The sequence below is a fragment of the Trachurus trachurus genome (assembly GCF_905171665.1).
Source record: "Trachurus trachurus genome assembly, chromosome: 3".
Lineage (NCBI taxonomy): Eukaryota > Metazoa > Chordata > Actinopteri > Carangiformes > Carangidae > Trachurus > Trachurus trachurus.
Genome location: NC_139893.1, coordinates 34557207 through 34577122, shown reverse-complemented (window position 1 = coordinate 34577122; position 19916 = coordinate 34557207). Strand labels below are relative to the sequence as shown.

The window sequence follows — 19916 nt, the reverse complement described above, 5'->3', positions numbered from 1 at the left end:
GAAACAGGAAGTTCAAAGAAAGAAGTTTAAATATGAGAGGCTGGGAAGTGAAGTTTGATCCAAACCTTATGTTCCTCCTGTAAAACACAACACACAAAAAACACAGAAGGACATGATCAGTCAGGTTGGCATCATCTCTGAGGATGAACACATACTGTATCTGTGAAAAAAAGAAAACGTTTCCATTAAAATGCCCTAAAATGCCACAGCTCTGATGTCTGAGGCAGTTTGTGTGGGAACATTTCAGATGAAGTCTGAGTCACTGCACAAATGGAGGAGAGGTACATCCTGACATCTGCCTGTGTCAACCTCATCAGACTGTGACTGAGCAAACACATGGTTCAGTTTGAAAATGTGAGACACCGAGACAGAGGCACGATGAGGGGAAGCTTTCCACTTTTCGCAAACCGTGAAAGTGAGTGGTCGCGTGAAATTGTCACCCAAGACACTGGGATCCAATCACTGCAGAATGTTGTGTTTTAGTTTCATAATCAGCATGTAGAGTTGGATTTATCTGGACATCCTACTCTGCGCAAGGAAGTCACTGATGTTTATCGATAGCCTGTTTGGTAAGCCATGATCATTATCGGTCGTTTTAAAGGGACATTGTGTAGGAATTACTCCCATCTAGCGTTGCGGTTGTATATCGCAAGCAACTAAATCGGATTTTTCATGCTGCATTCACGTGAAATTGGGCAGACAGCAGACGGACGACAGCCGCTGTAAACAAGTGGTCCGTCAGCACGAGGCAAAACAATACACATGACAATATGTTGTCATGGCGATGTCGTATTGTTTACCTGACCCACGTTTTACCGGCTTTCTCTGGACTTCTGTGACTAAAATGACATCTGGTTTGTTACCGACGGCCGTCTGCCCGACTGCAGTGAATGCAGCATCAGTGTAACGCTCCATTCCTCCTCACTGCGTTACCGCGGTGACTTTTCACAGACGCCACCTTGACCTGAGCCGACAGCTCCGGTGTCTCCGCTGAGTTTCCGTGGTTTCCTACCGTCACGCTGCCACTGAACGTAAAAACATGGAGACACCACATGGCAGCCAGCACCGAGCTTACCCGCTCCATGGAGATATGAATGATATGAACGGCTAATTCAGAGCTGAAAGGAACACTTCAGTTTGTTGATGGGGGGGATTACTGATTAATGAAAAACATACTTTTGAACGAAATAATCGATTTTCGTGAATAGATAACAGGAGAAGTTACACAATGTCCCTTTAATGATGTATGTGATTGGTAGATGGGCATTAATGCTTCCCATGGCCATAAAACTGACTACCTGTGGTTAATACTGCAGCAGAGAGTGAAACACTACTGTACCACAGGCCACCAAAACCAAACATGGCAGCTGTTTGGAACTTTTACAAAGTGTGTGAGGCTGATATGATGTAAACTGTCAGCAATATGCCACAGTCCAACACCTGCACTTTAACTGCAGCCTGTATCTTACTAGATATCTGTGTTCTTTAGCTGCAACAGAATGAACACTTATAGCCTGTCATTTATGAGACAATTTGCACTGTTAAGGTTTTTGAAAATGTTTTATCTTTTTAATTTTCAACCTGTTAGTTGTTGTGTTGATTTACACACACGTACTCAATTGAAATTGAAAGATTCAAAGATTTGAATGATCAATTCTATATTTCCAGGATGTATAAGAATTGAAAAGCAGTATAGATAGTATAGATATATAGATATTAATTAAACATTCTGGAAATATATTCAATTCAGACACTGTGAATCACAGATTTCAGCTGATTAGATTGCATTTCTTTCCCTCCATTCATTCAGTAGCTGCACATCGCTGCACATCACTGCTGAGCTCTAAAATTTCACACACCCTTTACTATCAATACTATCAATACAATCCAGTGTTGTCATTTAGTCATTGATGAGAACATGCAATCCTCTTGGACCCCCAGAGCAGCAGAGCTCACAGGATCCAGCTCAACACAACACTGCTGCATTTAAGCATTAAACATTTAAGAATAATTGCAAGAATTAGCATGTTAATTTTGACAACACTAAACACAAAATACCCATATTCAGATCTGCCAATGTAACATGTAACTGATTGGTTTTGGTAAAACGACTTATTATTTCCCACAGTGCTCTGCTGCTGTGGGTCATACACCTGTGACTGAGCATCTTTCAGGATGTTTCTGAAACAGTGATCTGTGACAGTGTCTCACCTCCTCCTCCTCCCCGAAGCCTGTCAGGTCCCAGATGTAGTTGAGTCTCATCTGTCGTCTCTTCCAGTGCTCCATGAAGAGAACAGCTACAGGCACACAGACACAACAAACACTCTTATCACATGTCTACACTTCAACTACTAAACTTGTCAGTATTTCTAGACAGTATATATATGTATCTAGAGTATAAGATGGAATCATACAGGTCTGCACATATAAAAGTAGCAAATGTCTATTTGAGGGTTATTTCTTGTATGGGACACTATTGTGACCAGATGGTGACACACACACACAGGACTCACGGGGTCTTTGTTAACAACCAGCAGCATGTGATAAACTATTTTCATCTGTTTGCATACACAGGTTGTTTTTGTAATAAAAAAAAAAACAGTGATATATTTTCTCAGTGAGAATGCCTTCAGACAGTGTTATGGTATTCTCCATCATCAGGCCCCTGTAGGTAAATCCAGATGGCGGTCTCTGTCAGACACGAGCTTCAGCTAAACACATAACACTTCCCTGACGTGAAGTCCTGCTGCTGCTGACAGATGGCAGAGAGTCCTGGCAGGACATTAGAGGAAGCCCGCGGCTGTGTTTACTCACGAGTTACCTTTGTGGACTCTTACTGCTCATTTCCTTACTACTGTCCATATTTTTCTGTTGACCTGTAGGGTTTAAATGGTGCCGTCTATGAACTGGATCAGATCCACAGCCTCGTATTGTCTGCTCTATCTATCTATCTATCTATCTATCTATCTATCTATCTATCTATCTATCTATCTATCTATCTATCTATCTATCTATCTATCTATCTATCTATCTATCTATCTATCTATCTATCTATCTATCTATCTATCTATCTATCTATCTATCTATCTATCTATCTATCTATCCATCCATCCGTATGTCTGTCTGTCCTTCTTTCTCTCTTTGTTTCTTTCTATCTACCCCTTCTCTCTGTCTTTTTCTTTCTTTCTCTCTTTGTTTCTTTCTTTCTTTTGACCCCTCTCTCTATCTCTGTCTTTTTTCTATCTATCCATCCCCCTCTTTCTTTCTTTCTTTCTTTCTTTCTTTCTTTCTTTCTTTCTTTCTTTCTACCCCATCTCTCTGTCTTTTTTCTTTCTTTCTAACCCCTCCTGGTTTTTTTTTTACTTCTTTCTTTCTATCTACCCCTCTCTGTGTCTTTTTCTTTCTTTCTTTCTTTCTTTCTTTCTTTCTTTCTTTCTTTCTTTCTTTCTTTCTTTCTTTCTTTCTTTCTTTCTACCCCTCTCTCTCTGTGATTTTCTTTCTTTCTATCTAACTTCTTTCTTTCTTTCTTTCTTTCTTTCTTTCTTTCTTTCTTTCTTTCTTTCTTTCTTTCTTTCTTTCTTTCTTTCTTTCTACCCCTCTCTCTCTGTGATTTTCTTTCTTTCTATCTAACTTCTTTCTTTCTTTCTTTCTTTCTTTCTTTCTTTCTTTCTTTCTTTCTATCTACGCTTCTTTCTTTCTTTCTACCTACTCCCGTCTCTCTGTCTTATTACTTCTTTATTTTTTCTTTCTTTCTTTCTCTCTCTCTTTCTTTATTTCTTTCTTTCTACCCTCTCTGCATCTTTTTACTTCTTGCTTTCTTTCTACCCCTCTCGATCGCTATCTATGTACCTCTTTCTATCTATCCATAGTCTGTCTTGTATTGTCTGCTCATCTAGTGGTCTCTACTGCAGCCTTTAGTTTCTGTTGTGTATGTATCAGTGTGAGAGAGCCCTCACCCCACAGGGCCATGAAGATGGAGAAGAAAACAGTGGCCGGGTTGTCGAACAGGTGGCTGGCTCGGGCTGTGCCGCACGCAGTCACCAGCTTCCAGTAGCTGCAGGCGCGGTCACACAGTGGACACATGGTGATGTTGTTCCTGGCATCACAGATCTCCATACTGACAACACAGAGGTGGAGGAAGACATGAGGAATTCAGGGTTACATGCAAGAACATGTTCATATACCATATATTTTTTTTATTTACAGCAGTTCTCTTTAATTTTAGATATTTTAAATATTACTCTCACAGCAATAGAAAATGGTCAAATGTACTCAGTCTGGTCATCATCTGGATAAATCCCCGTACATGAACATCCACATTCATTTGATTGTAATATTTTGTGGAAAAGCAATTGAGAAATATAAAAGCTGCTGATGCAGTAAATTAAATAGCTGATGTATAAATGACTGCTGACCCACAATGCTGACATGACATCTTTCCACAGGGAAGTCCTGCCCATTGATGTCTAACACGGCACATTACAAGCTCATACTCTCACAGACGTTAAAAGGAAAGTTGGTAACTGTAGTGTAACCTGTTTTCGCGAAAAAAATCAATTACACCGCTGAATATACTGTATCATCGTAATTCCAAACCTCCACAGACATGTTCTGTGCATGTATAATCTGTAATGGTTTGGTGTGGCAATAAACCTAAAGCTATGTGATTATGGGAAGAGGTGGAGTCGTTTACAGGGTGTGGTCTAAGCCTGATGTTTACGTTGAAGATTCCACTCTACAGACATCTCTATCTCAATAACCCCCAGTCTCTGCTTCCAAGTTTACACATGCTGCTCATCCTAGGAGCAGGTTATAGGGATAGGTAAACCCTGAATTATTAAAATAACAGTGATTATTGAGGCAAATATGAATATAAAAATAATGTCTGTTTTCCCCAGTACTCCCTCTTGCCAAAAAAAAACATTGTTTACAGAACCTTGTATTGAAATGTGTCTCAGCTTTTACTCTGTGTTTTTTATAATCTTATTTTATAAAATCCATGTTGTTGTTTGAGAAGCTTTTTGTAAATCACACTGTTAAAAAATACCAGTGTTATCTTGGAGCTGTACCTCAGGTTCACATCTGGGTATCTACAACATGCTGGGGTCAGAAAATGGCAGTGAACATCTGAGTAACCTGGTTTTCTTTGTTCATAAGATCTGAACTGATCTTCATTAAGTAGTATAAATAAACACGGTATCCCTGAGCTAATAAAACAACCCATTATAATGCAGTGTCTTTATTAAACATGGTCATTAGACAGTCATTAAATCGCAGTGAACCTTGGATTTAATAACTGCTCTGGCTTCATTAATCTGAAACACTGATGATCAGAGCTGCCCAATGCTCAAGAGGAAGTTTGGACCAGTTCCCGCTTCAGCTTAGTCAACTGCATTTCTGCTTGATTCAGGTCTGAGCTCTGACTGGACCACCAAGGTGGATCATCTTCATTGAAATGACAATGCAGTTTTATCTCATTAACATGGTGAGAATAATAATCAGTTAACATTATGACCGAGTGTGAAGTGAGCCAACAACAACAGCCTGAAACCTTGTCAGTATAGAGTGGCAAAGCACATCTGTGCTAACAAACAACATAAACACATAAAAGATGTTAAAGGGATAATTCAACATTTTGTCAAATTGGCTCATTGCCATAATCCCTATAGTCATAGCAGTAGGTTTGTTACCTTTATTTGTCGGTGCAAGCTATTTTTAGAACCGCAGAGCGCAGTCGCGAGCTGCTCAGAGCTACACTACGGAGGCTAATGGGATTTCTTGGTTTCTCTCATCAAACTCATCAAATACACAATCCAAAAAGTTGTGACCTGCACATTCACCACGCTATGAGATAATAATGGAACGTTACGAAACAGAGCCGTTTTCGAGGTAAATACAGGGACTGCTTGCTGAAAAACTGTCCCTGAAGGTAACGCGCATCAGCAGTTTTGCATGAATTTACCTCTAAAACAGCTCTGTCTCATAACGTTCTGTTATTATTTCATAGTGTGGTGAATGTGCAGGTCACAACTTGTCCACCAGAGAGTTTTGGAGTTGTTGGATTGTGTATTTGATGAGTTTGATGAGGGAAATCAAGAAATCCCATTAGCCTCTGTAGCATAGCTCTGAGCAGCTCGCGGCTCTGCTCCGCCGTTCTAAAAACAGCTTGCACCGACAATTAAAGGTAACGAACCTACTGCTGTGACTATAGCGATTATGGCAATGGGCCAATTTGCCAAAATGTTGAAGTATCCCTTTAACTGTGCTAACTGCTGTGAATGTCTGCTAGTTTCTGATCCTGGTCTGAGTTTTTGAGCTTCTGTGTGTGTGTGTGTGTGTGTGTGTGTGTGTGTGTGTGTGTGTGTGTGTGTGTGTGTGTGTGTGTGTGTGTACCTCGGTATGTTGTCATCAACAGTGGCGCAGCCGTAGAGGAACACGATGACTCCAACGATGGCTGCAGGGATCAACATCTGTGTGTAGACTCCTAGCCAGGCAAAGTACAGACCCACTTTCTCTCCAAAGTATTTCCTGTGGGAGGACAAACTACTAGTCATAAAGTGTCGCCCTTAACTTCATGAGATCATGGTCTATATGATTGGATCATATATTATGGCCAGTTTTTTCCTGCTGTTTCTAGTTGTTGCAGTTAATTTACCCATCAACCATCAATGCCACTACTGATTATATACAAACCTGCATTCTGCTGCAGATGAAATGATTTAATTATTAGAGAAATGCTGCTCTTATGATTCTATCATGTTGTATTGTCTTGCAACCTGTTACATCCTGACTACTGTATGGTGTGTGCAGTGTAGAGGACATGAAGCTGTGTCCCAGGCATGATAACAGCACTGACCTGATCAGTCCAATGGGCTGGTATTTATAAAAGACACTGTAGCTGGCCCACTCCTCGTACAGAAGCTGTGAAGAGAGGCAGGAGTCCATCATATGTAAGACACAGCCTAAATCTGCATTCACTTCTGTTGTCTTGGTAAATTCACTCACACACGATGTATAGTCTGTATAGAAACGTCTTCTATGTTGCTCTTTTCTTGATCAGTGTTAAGTTGGACTCAAGAAAGTTATTTTAAGTTTATTGATTGATTTAATATATTTGGTTAATTGACAAAACATCTGATAGCTGCAACCAACCAGCTTAAACAATTAGTTTATTTGTTACTTAATTATGATCATCACATTTCTCTCTATCCATTGATCATTTCAGTTCTACTGCTGAGCTACAGATGCCAGCAGAGCCTCATGGCTGAGTGTTAAGTAATGATGCAGTTCAGTGCAAACATACAATATACTGAATTCACTGTTATCTGAGTCATTTTATTTTCATGTTCATCGTACGGATGAACAGTTTGATGAGCATGAAAATGATCTGAATGTTATGAGACTCACAGTCGCCAGGGCTAAGTTTCACAAAGGCAGCCTTTGACTGTAGCTTGGATGAAAACCAAAGAATAGATAAAATGAAAATAAATGCTGATTGAGCATCTACAGCCAACCGTTCAGCTACATTTGTCTGAACATTTTTTTCCATTAAAAAGAGCATAGTCCAGCTGAACTATGGGAGATGTTGGAGCCACATGAGGACTGTGTTCATGAACAATGGTTCATCCTCCAGGTGGGCTCCAGAGACCAGCTGCTCTAGTGAAACAACGCCTGAATGAGTGAACAGGAGCTAAATGTTCATTATCTTTTTTGAGGAGAATATAATATGTAGAAATGCATTCTTAATTATCGATAAATGTAATCGATTTGTGGTCAAACATGATTTATCATTACATCAGTGCTGTATGATCAGTTATCATCAAACCGCTGCTCTGTGTACAAGCTCTGCTGAAGCAACAAAGAGCTCATAAATCACTCAGAGATGGTGCAACACTTTCACCATAATCACACAATAACACAATGCATTCACAGCATCAGCAGCAAGCTGCAGGTGACAAATGGGCATTATATATGTGTGTGTGTGTGTGTGTGTGTGTGTGTGTGTGTGTGGGTGTGATTGTTTAATTGGTATATAAACACCAGGCTAAAGCATTTCTGTGGCCGTTGTCTTAGTGACACACAGCCAGCAGTGTAATTATGAAGCGTGTTTGCAGGGTATAGGAGATTGCTTCAGACTCAGCATGAAATCTTGTTTCTCTCCAGTTGTCGAGATAATTTCATTCTCAAAAAAGGTTGGAGGCTCAGAGATGGAACATTTTTAAATTATCCAGAAAGATATAAGGGAGGTGTTTTACAGTCACTCATAGAAATTAAATTAACTATTTCACAGACATATTTTTAGCCCTGTTCTTCCAGGGTTACCATTGGGATCTATCCTGGGTCATTACTCAATCCAATAATAATAGATTATTTATAAAATACATAAATTAAATTCCCTGTTGGTCAAAATGTAAAAAGTGAACAAATAATTTAAAAAAGCATGAAAAAACATAATGACTTAAATTTTCAAAATAGGATTGAGTACAATAAAAAGTAAATAAATAACTCAGTGTTGTCACATTGTAAATGATCAAGCTAGTTCTCAACTTTGGAGAGGTTTCCCACTGAGTTGAAATCATTGTAATTAATTAATGAATACCTTCCATTAATTAGACCAACTGGATAGGCTACATATAATATTTTATTGTGATATGAGGAAAGTATAATAATGTTGTAAATTTTCTGACTATTTTTGCCTGGATGGCAACAGTGTCGGCTGGTTGTTGCTTCCAACACACTGAGCCTCCCCTCCATTAGAGCAGATCAACTACTTTTATTATATGTATCATTATTACTAAAGGAGGAAGAGGAACACTAGAATGTAATACACACAGAACAGAGAGAAGGAAAGCAACAAGGTAACAAGAGTTTATACCAACAACCATAAAGGTGCATTTCCATCTATGCATGTTCCAACTGTACCCATTAGCATTCAGCTGAAATCACAGCCCAGGCTTTGTTTTTCTTTTATATTTTTGTCAGATGTAAAAAAAAAAAAAAAGGAAAATGTTCTCAATGAAAATGTGATTACTTTGAAAATCTTATTGTCTTTTAATTGTCATTAAAGACATCTGGATGTGGGTTGCTGATGTCTGCGCTTTCTTTGGCCTGATTAATGAAACACTGTAAATGGAATAGTGTTGGTGATTCAATTTATTGATGAGGGGACCGGCTCTACTGTACTTACCTTCCTGTCATTAGGTCCTGCATTTGCTTCCTCGATGTCTCCCTGCAACACACACAGTCTCATTTTAAGTAAATATATTTTGCTCACTGAGTATGAGTGATGCTTTTAATTTAACAGTGTGTCATTCTAGTCACCGATTGTTAGACATCAATTCTTGGGAATGAGCTGTAAATGCTTTTTTGATTTTCACGCTAAAAGTTCTCTGTGGACATAAACAGTGGATAATCGGATGTTCTCAGGCCTTCTGAGAGAGGAGGAGGCGCTGATACTCACATCATGTAGAGGATAAGCAGATGTGTAGATACCATTGGCTAGCAGACTGGTGATCCCTGCAAGGAGACACATCCAAGACACATCCAGAGGGATTATACACCAGGGGAAGACAGGGACGCACACACATTAACACAAACACAACATGACTGTCACTAAATCCAGGCTCAGCCCATTTCAATATAAAATCCAGTCCTTAGTTTTGCCTATATGTTGATGAATGATACAGATAGATAACAACACACACCCCCTGCTTTCCTCTGGGCAAGTAATTACTCCACAGATTAACTGCAGTGCACATTGACTGGTCCAGTGTGTTAGAGTATGACTGAACCAATCAATTCTGATTACTACAAAATAAATCATAAATGTTACACAATATAATCGTGTTTATCTAATTATAATTTTATAATATATATTTTTATTACTTAGGCTATATTGTTTTCTATTTTACATTCTCCCTACAAGTATATTTTATACCATTGATGTCCACTATACATTTTTTTTTATAACCGTCTCCCAAAAGACAGATACAGTATAGCACAGATACATGACTACATCACATATACACCATTAAAAGTACAACAAAACACACACATGCACACACATTGTATCATAACACATGACATACACATGTTATTCTTTCAATTTCTATGTCTTTTTAACTGCTTTTTATTTTTGTTGTCATTTAGACTACATGTCCACGATTTTCACCATACATTACTGTTGTACTTCAAAGTCATTAAATACAAATAAAAAGTATATATTCATATCTGCATATAGGTCTTACCCATGGAGTATTTGGCTCTGGTGCATCTTGTTCTCTTCAGTACCTCATAGACCTAAAGTCAAAAACATTACATTCTCAGGATTTCATTTAAAAAACTGGAGGATGTAGATGAAAAAAAGAGGATGAGTTTTGTATGACAGATTGTATACCAGAATGGCACAAGTGAAATTATGTTTAGAGTGTGTGTCCACAGGGAGACTGTCAGCTCAGTGTAAAACGCACAACCCTCCACAGAGTGCCGATGAGATTAGGTTCAGCTGGAAGCCAATGACTGCTGTGATTGAGGAGCTCCATCCAGTAATGAGACGTCAATCACATTACCCAGTCAATGAACAAGCATGTGTGTGTGTGTGTGTGTGTGTGTGTGTGTCACTGCAGCAGCAGCACATGTATGATGCGGAAAGTGAGTTGTTTTCTCTAATAGATCACAAAGAGGTAAAGTGTTCTTCAAAAAATCAGGAAACATTGTAGTGAACCAATACTCACTATGGAGCTCCTGGTCTTGCTGTCAAAGAACTTGTCCCTGTCTGACAGATCAAACCTGGCAACAAAAAGCACAACACGTCTGGTTTTAGCGACAGGAGAGTTCAGCAGCAGCACACTGTTACACCAGACAAGATGGGTTGGTGATTCATGTTCAGAAACACTTTTTACTGGGTGAAATGGTCCTTTTATCCTGAGAGTAGTCAATACATTATGTATTCAGAAAAAGGAACAAAAATAATCAGACCTTTGTGGCAGCTGCAGGACTGACAAAACTCTCACTATTTGGCAAGCTCACGTTGTTACTACTCATTAGGCCTACTAGCGCGTTAGCCAAATCAGCTGAGGGATAAATACTAGGTCTGAGGCTGAACATTGCAGACACATAGGCCCACTATTTGGCAGGCAGTGGGTCACTGTACCCTTTTAATCGAATGTGTTCTAATAGATTATACATTAAAATTATTAATAAAATGTTAACAATAATAAAACATTCATAAATCTACTGTATCACCTACTTCAAAGGTGGTCTTAAAGCAGTGTTGGAGATGTTGCACAACAACAGCGTTCATCCAGAAGTACATCAACAAGAAATGCAGTTGCGGAACTGTGGGTGAAGTCTGTAATTTAACAGATCATGGGAGGTGGAGGAGCTTATTGGCTCAGTTGATCAACCCTATCCTCGGCTAATTATGCTCATAATTTACTGGCGTTAGGTCCTGTCTGCATAGTGGATGGTAAATAGACCACACTTACATGGTCTTATTGACTTTCTACTATATTCACCAGTTACACACAAACCATAGATTCAGCCCACTGACTGTAGTGTACCTCCTGATGGCAATAATGTATAATGTACAGAAAATAATTTCCGATAATGTGCAATATTTGTCATATTGTCAAAAAATACAATTATATAATCACAATTTATTGCTCCAGATATCATATTATATTGTAGGCTATATTGTTTATCAGGAGGTGTTGGATGCTACCTACCTTTTTTTCATATTGCCAAAGCCTGATGTCTACAGATATGTTCATATCAAATGTATATTTTGTTGATGTGTGTGCACGATTAACAGCATTACAACATTTTGTTAACAGTGTTCTGTCTGAATTTAATAGGCTACTAGAAATCAGCAGCTAGCTTCTGGCTAACACTCCAGCTACATGTCTACGACTAACCATCTGTTACTTCACATTCTCTTTTTACCGCAACTTGACATAAAATTGGCAAGTTGTGTATTCATGAGTTGTTAAAACTACTTTTGGACTAAAGGTGTGAAAACGCTGCATCCAAATGAGACAGTGTGCATCAGTCAGCTAGCACTCATTTAGCTGCTGGTGCTTCTTGTTTTCCTTCACCGATAATGAAGGGAACCATAACGTTCAGTTTAGTCTTTGTACTGATGAATCTTCTCTAAATGTAGCAGCATTAAAATACATGTCTTCTGTTCTGAAGACAGGTGTAGGCTACCTAAGATGTAAAATTCAGAGCTAGTCTTAATCTCAGGGAATAGTCCTGGGTGTTGTAGAAACTGATGAAGAAGATTCAGTGATGAAAAGATGTGGAGGAAGACTTCCTGCTACTGTAGCTGTTAGTCAGAGCTGTAAATATAGCTGCCCACTGCCCACTCTCTCCTCTATACATCCTGACGGAGGCCGCTTCATGCTCAGACTGCCTTTGAAAATTGTTCCACTTGTTGGGACTGAACAGGAAGCAACAGTGAAGACACTTGTGTCTGTAGCTCATTCAGTTCATCACTCCTAATTATTCATTTGTATTTATTCTTTACTTTCAAAATCCTTCAATACATTATTGATTAATTATAACAATCTAATTCAATCTGTTTTCCTGTGCTTGTTTTAGCAGAAACAGGAAGTTGAAGAATGAGAGCTTCAGCTTGAACTCTCCTGCTCTGTCCCGCTCTGCTCAGACAGCGAGTTGTTGGCCACATTCCCGTCTCATTTACACCTCTGTGGTTGCTCACATGAAATCCCACTTCTGACGCTGTGAGTTGGATTTCACTTTCTCTGGATTTGTAACTTGCCCAGAAACAGATAAACAGATTAAACTGAAATAACCTTAGTATAGCACCGAACCTGGGGGGACAGAGCCTTTTCCATCGCCCCTTCCCTCTGGAACTGACACTCCCCACATCCATCAGAGATTGCAATGCACACACCTCCCAACCTTCAAATCCCTGCTCAAAATCAACCTTTTAAAATCAGCTTTTAATGTTTAATTATGTGTGTCTAGTACTGTTTTTAATGCTGCTTTAGAGTTTCATTTATTTTATTTGGACTTTGAGATGTTTTATAATTTTTTATCCTTATAACTTTGAGCACCAGTAAAAGCGCTTACAAATAAAATGTGTGATTATTTTTAAAACATGTTTGAGGACATCTTACATAACATTAAATCATTGTGGGCTTGTTGTATTTGTTGTGACATAGCACCTGCTGTTTTCTCTGATCATCACTGGGATGATGTCTGCCCCTTCTCAAGCTGTTTGACTCTGAACATGCCTGGAGAGATATTATTTCTCTTTCATCTATTATGAAAGTTGTTATTATGACCTGGGGCCATTTTTTATCAAGCGTCTTAGAGTGCCATTTTAGTCTTAAGTGCTGAGGATTTGTGAAATTTAGTCCTACTCTCAAACTATTGAATAAAAGCTATGTATCAACTTTCTCAAGTCTAAGAATCACTCCTCCTGACGGATTTAATAAGGGAAGTCATCTCACCAATAACCTCATGCAGCAGAGCTTTCAGGCAAGAATTAATGGTCATCATAATGCTTCGATTTATCGGCACTGGAAAAATGCAACAATGTAACGCTGAAATAATGAGTTGGAAAAATTGGGAGACATTTATTTTTGATTCATTCCCAATGTATATATTTTGGATTATTTTGTAAATTTTTGTCAAAATATGCTTGAATATTACACTCCCATTGGCCATTGAACAGTTCGCTGAGATATTTCTAGGACATTTTTATATTCTTAGATAAGGATTTCCTTCAGGGATTGGTCATTCCTATGGACTTATGAAAGTGGCGTGATCCAAAATTCCGTTTATGGAACATGGTACTGTCAGTAACTCAGCTCTGAGACTGACACTTCAGTTCTACACTTCTCTAAAAGTGTGAGTAAGACGCTTGATAACTAACTTTCAAGTGCAGCTTTCAGCAAAGATTTTTTTTACTCATAAGTCAACTCTTCGCAGTGTTCTTAGGAGTAATTCCAAGAAGCTTGATAAATACGGCTCCTGGTCTGTTGGCTAACATTTGCCTATTTCTACATCCATTTGTTACAGATCAGATGATGATGTATTGTCATTGAACCTCAGTCCAGTGTCCCTTCTCTTTTAGCTCTGTGTTTGGTCTCCACCAACTCCTACATGATCCACTATGATCACCAGCTTGTTGGTATCTTATTCTTTTCTGGTGCTGAGCAGGTAATGATGGTGGCGTGAAGCTTCTCCACAGTCAACAGCTTATAAAACTAAGTCTGCTGCTCAGAGAGACCTTCATTCTTATGGTAATGACGGAAAACAGAGATGTCACCAGGTGATCATATTCTTAGCTTATGAATTTAAAAGGTTCTCTCACAGATGCTGCTTCTCCCTGGAGAACGGATGGGAGAGGGATTTGATGCTGTCTTGTCGGTTGGCGTCCACCTTCGGATGGAGCGGAGCCGTGACTTTGTGAATGAACAGTCGGATCTTCTCCACCACATTGCTGCCTTGTTTCACATCATACACCTAAACAGGGAATTAAGCAAATTGGTCACTGAGATCAGTGTTAGTTCTTCATCAAGAGTCAGAGTTAAAATGCCATTATAATGTCATATGAACAGCTGAACAGAGTGGAGGCGATCAGAGGTGGGTGGAGTCTCCAAACTGGTCCATTTTGAGCTGGTTTTGAATGATCTGCACCCAAACCACCGAGGTTGCAAAACAAATGCACATTATCCGTTCACTGGGACTCCAAGGTTCTAGGGATGTGGTTGGCAGTTTTGGTTTCAGTCACTTGATGTTTTGCACGATCCAATATCCCAATGTGACCTGGGGTCACGTTAAATCACTTATTGACTGAGTTAGAAAAGAATGAAGGAAAATTCTGCGGGTCGTCCATCATTCAGACAGATTACAGCAGGATGAGCGCAGCAGGTTGTCACACTCGCTGAGGCAGATGCACGGACTACACAATGGAAATAACTCGCAGTGACACGTCCTACTGTCAGGGTGCTAGCAGCATTTTACTAAAGGTCTTGGATGTCTGCGAGCACTACACAGGTGAGAGAGTGGATGCTGCAGGATTTCCTCACACTAAGCAAGTGCTAGCAGGAAAAGGAAATCCAAAATTCATTGCTGTTAATTCCATTCCTACAAGGTAACGGTTGAGTGCAACCTCTGCGGCTCAATGTGCAGTAGACTGTGATTAGGTGTGGTACACTCCCTGTGGCACTTGACAAGTGTTTGATGGTTATTCACTCTACATTCACATTGGATTTCTATCAAACCCTCATTACCAGGATGTCACCACAAATGGCCCCATCAGGGTGTCGCAACACTACATGAATGCAAAGAACAGAGGAATCTTCGCACGTTTAACCACTGCTCTCCACTCAGGGAGCACTGGATGCTGCAGGGAGCAGTACCTTCTTTCTTTTTTTTAAAGTATATACTGTATGTAAGCGCCATTTATTATTGTTTTGCTATTTGCGCTAATTTATACCGACTACCGACTTTGAGTTTTGAGCCATCTGCGTTACGGTTTGGGCTTATGCAGCTTCCGTAGAGAAAGCAGGAAGTGAAGTGTTGTTGTAAAGCTCATGTTGAATGTGTTGAATAAATGAGAATAACGGCGGAGCGACAAAGTCGTTTTACCGTCTGCGTCGGCACCCGGCCAGCTCAATGAGTAGAACGGTCTCCTGTTATTTCTCATGAGTGGTTAAAAGAATAAGAAACGAAGAATGAAGAAAAGAACGTAAGATAGAGAGAGACAGGAAATGGGGAGGCACTATAGTGAGGACAGTGATAGCCTTAACACATGGGGCAGCTGCTCTACCAACTGAGCTAAACACCGCCCCTAGCAGTACCTTCTTTGTTGGCATTTTGAGTTTCATGAACTCAGCTTCTCGACACAGGACGTTCCAGGGAGCATGGATCTTCAAGAAGCCGATTCCAGGGATCTTACCCTGAAACACAAAACACAAAAAGAGTTTGGATATTTGCAAAAGGAACACACAGCACAAATACTGGGCAGTTCAAAAACTAAACTAAACCACCACTACAAACAGTCACTACTTTGCTGCATATCAGATTATTCCTGCAGCCTCTTCACTTATGTAAAACCTCTTTCAGAGACAGACTCTCTTCATACACCTCAGTACATTGACCTGTCTGGATACAGGAATACGTAACATCCAACGCAAAGTAGCCGACTGAGAGCACTGTGTGTATTACACCTATAACGATCTGTTTCCTGATGATGATACCTCCTGATGAGAAACAGTGAGAGTGTTGGTCCAGACAAGACCAGCTCTAATGTGGTTAGTGATCTCTAATACAGGGGTTTAGTGATTCTAAACACACCACCTATACTATCTTCATGCTGTGTCCACAAGTACAACACAATGGACTATTGTGATCGCCCCCTCTCGTGTATTAAAAGAGGAGGACAGAGCTGCAGATTCAGGCCCCAGGATTCCCACTTAGGAACAATAGAGGAGGATAAGCCTGTGCATATTCTCATTTGTCCAGGTCATAGTATCTCAAAGGAGGTTAAATCGAAAGCAACTGGACTTAGTTATTTGCCTCAATAGAGGAGGATCATTGATCTGGTCCTCCCGCAGCATTATCCTGGGACATAATCACACTGACACCTGCTGATCTATTGATCACCTCAGCCGCTGGAATTAAAAGGCAATCGAGGTGAAGTCAGAGGAAATGTGACCAGGAGAACAAGATATGGGAATGGAATCCAGATCCAGGAGCGCCCCCATGCCCCCGCCCCTTCCTCACCCCTTCATCCCTCTCCAGCTCCAGCCCCGTCTCCAGGAGGTTTTCCTCATACTCCTCCCGTCTGAAGCGTTTATCGTCCTCGTGGTAATCTGTCTGCTGCTCCTGAGCGGCGATCTCCGGGTCCTCCTTCGGCTGCAGCGGCGCCCGGCTGCTCCTCATGCTCATGCTGCGGCGAAGCCGTCGGATGAAGGTGTTGTCGCCGAACCTGGACGAGCGGCGGCGGACGCTGGCGGGCTTCTGGATGTGGTAGGCCAGCACGTAGTCCACCCGCCGGCGGCCGTCGTTGAAGTAGGGACCTTGTGGATACAGTGATGAGACGTCGTCCCCATAGAGGTTCTTCATCGGCTGGAAACAAACAGAGACAATGAGGATGAGGATGATAATGTGTACTTGTACTTACATGTGTACTTGTTAGATGAAGTAGATTGTGATGACTGTAATATTTAAAGGGATAGTTCACCCAAAATTCAAATTTCACTCATTATCTACTCACTCTCATGTCGACTAAGAGCTGTGAGAATTTTCAGAGTCCTCCGTGCCTTCTCGGAGTTACAGGGGGTCCGCGCAGCAGTATTTGTCCATATAATGGTTGTGAATGGATACCAACTTTCTTCGTCCAAAAAGACACACCAAAAACATCCAAATACCTCCATACTGCTCGTCTGTAATGTCCCTCTTGTATTGAAGCCCTGATATGAGAAACTGTACGAAAAAAATTTAAATAAGTCTATATTTTAAGCTTGTTTGTAGCGGAAGCTCCCAGTGTCTCAGTTCGCTGCTCTTCCAGTGTCAGTGCAAATCACGCGAGATTTGCACTGACCGGCGGAACAATTTCTCATGTCGGGGCTTCAATACAAGAGGGACATTACAGACGAGCAGTATGGAGGTATTTGGATGTTTTTTGGTGTGTCCTTTTGGACGAAGAAAGTTGGTATCCATTCACAACCATTATATGGACAAATACTGCTGCGCGGACCCCCCCGTAACTCAGAGAAGGCACGGAGGATTCTCACAGCCCTAAGTCGACATGAGGATGAGTAGATAATGAGTGAAATTTGAATTTTGGGTGAACTATCCCTTTAACTACACTTCAATCCGTCTGTTACCTGAAAACTTGTGTAACACTACTATGAAACAGCAAATACATTCTTAAGAAAACATGATGCTGATCACCTTTTCTATTCATGAGGATGTGTTGTTACTTTATGCAGGTGATAGCATAAAACACACACACACACACACACACACACACACACACACACACACACACACACACACACACACACACACACACACACACACACACACACACACACACACACACACACACACACACACACACACACACACACACACACACACACACATTTAATCCCATATTTACATTTAACTTGTGAACCCTTCCTCATCTCCCTCTGGAGAGAACATAAATACCAACAGAGATGGAGACATATCGGAGCAGTGGGTGGGGGAGAGGGTGTGCCAGATAACATACCTCATGGTATTCATTCTCTGCAGTGCATTTACTGGTACATCATGGTTCACTGGACTAATGGATTTCTGGGCACCATATACTTTCACACCATCAATGTACGACTTATTCTTATCCAGAGACGCTCAGTGGAGACAACAGTGTCCATCTGTATTCTACAGAGAGCAACATACAACAAACATGTGCTTCTGCATCTGAATCATTTAATATTGAACATATACATCACATAGTGTGTACAGGGTGATATATATATATCCTGCACTGGCTATTTATAGTTCACACTTTACAACTGCAACAACACACATCTTCTTGTCCTCGTACCTCTGTGGATTAATAGCCTACAATATTTTTGGACAAATGCACACATTCAATGATGCCTCATGCTGTATGCATGAGGCATCATTGTATGTGTGTACTGTGCCTTGTAAAGAATGCTGCACCTAGAAAGCCCCTCAGCAGTGGCTGTGGATGTGCAGGTTACAGATGAAGGACACAGCTGATAATAGTTTTCCTTTTCATCATCAGTTCCCATGAACATAACACTGAGTACCCCTCACTTTCTAAACAAAAGAAATCCCCAGATCTCCCCCTTATGTGGGAAGTGTAAAAAAGAGGTAGCCAGGGACATATTATCACTGTATTTGGCAGTGTCCCTTGATAGCCAGATATTGGAAAAATATCGCTAAGGAACTCAGCTCAATCTTTCACAAAACAGTAAAGCTGGAACCAATCTTATTTCTTCTGAATATACTGTACATAAGGGGCGGCTTTCATTAGGCCTACCTGCTAACAGCTTACATTAATGGGTAAGCTTCTTCTTTTGGCGAGGAGATGTGTTTTGTTTCAATGGATTAAAGACAATCCCCCATCAGTCACACAGTGGTACAGGGAAATATTCAAGGTTTTTCCTATGGAACACCTCACTGCCTCATTAAAGGGCAATGGTGACTTGTTTTATAGTGTCTGGCAACCTTTCCTGAATTACCTTCCTGATGTTGACCTGCTGCAGAAAGGGCAACCATATTTTGCCTTCATCAATAAGTCATAGAATACTTTCATTTCCGCTCTCTTCTCCTTTTCTCAGTATAGTCCCCATGTCAGTTTTTGTATGTTGTATGATGTGCAATTCATGTATGTTAATTAGTGTATTTTTGTTTTGCAGTTGTCTGTGCTGTATGGTTCATTGTTTGTTTTTGTGAAATCAATAAAATATATTACAAAAAAACATAACACTGAGTGCAGTATTGTGTGTATCAAAGCCTGACACATCTGATTCCATAATAATAATAATGGCTTGGATTTATATAGTGCTTTTCATGGCACCCAAAGCACAGAACCCATTATTCATTCATACCACATTCACACCAGTAGTGGCCACGTTTATAGCCACAGCTGCCCTGGGGCAGACTGATGGAAGCGTGGCTGCCATTTCGCGCCAAACGGCCCCTCCGACCACCACCAAACATTCATACACATTCACATAAGGCAAGTACACAGGGACAGGGACTGTGACAGAGCAGGATTCGAACCGCCAACCCTCATTGGACGACCCGCTCTACCTGCTGAACCTGAGCCATTTCAGTATAAAGGTAGAGGTCCACGTGTCCTACCAGAATGCAGGTCTGACTCCCAGTATCTCTAAAAACAGACTGGGAGGTAGAGC

At 40.5% G+C, this 19916-nt stretch overlaps 1 protein-coding gene across 1 annotated transcript in view; it reads right to left on the bottom strand.

The window, feature by feature from the left end:
- Nucleotides 1-19916, bottom strand: part of ano1a (anoctamin 1, calcium activated chloride channel a) — a gene marked incomplete at both ends in the record, with an annotated part of 46349 nt that overhangs the window by 19057 nt on the left and 7376 nt on the right. Inside the window, 12 exons of the mRNA XM_084001658.1 lie at nt 66-77; nt 2212-2297; nt 3957-4117; nt 6394-6528; nt 6857-6921; nt 9188-9229; nt 9461-9516; nt 10248-10299; nt 10734-10788; nt 14345-14496; nt 15837-15935; nt 16762-17106. Coding sequence (XP_083857784.1) covers nt 66-77; nt 2212-2297; nt 3957-4117; nt 6394-6528; nt 6857-6921; nt 9188-9229; nt 9461-9516; nt 10248-10299; nt 10734-10788; nt 14345-14496; nt 15837-15935; nt 16762-17106 — 1260 coding nt within the window. The remainder of the gene's footprint in view (nt 1-65; nt 78-2211; nt 2298-3956; nt 4118-6393; nt 6529-6856; nt 6922-9187; nt 9230-9460; nt 9517-10247; nt 10300-10733; nt 10789-14344; nt 14497-15836; nt 15936-16761; nt 17107-19916) is intronic.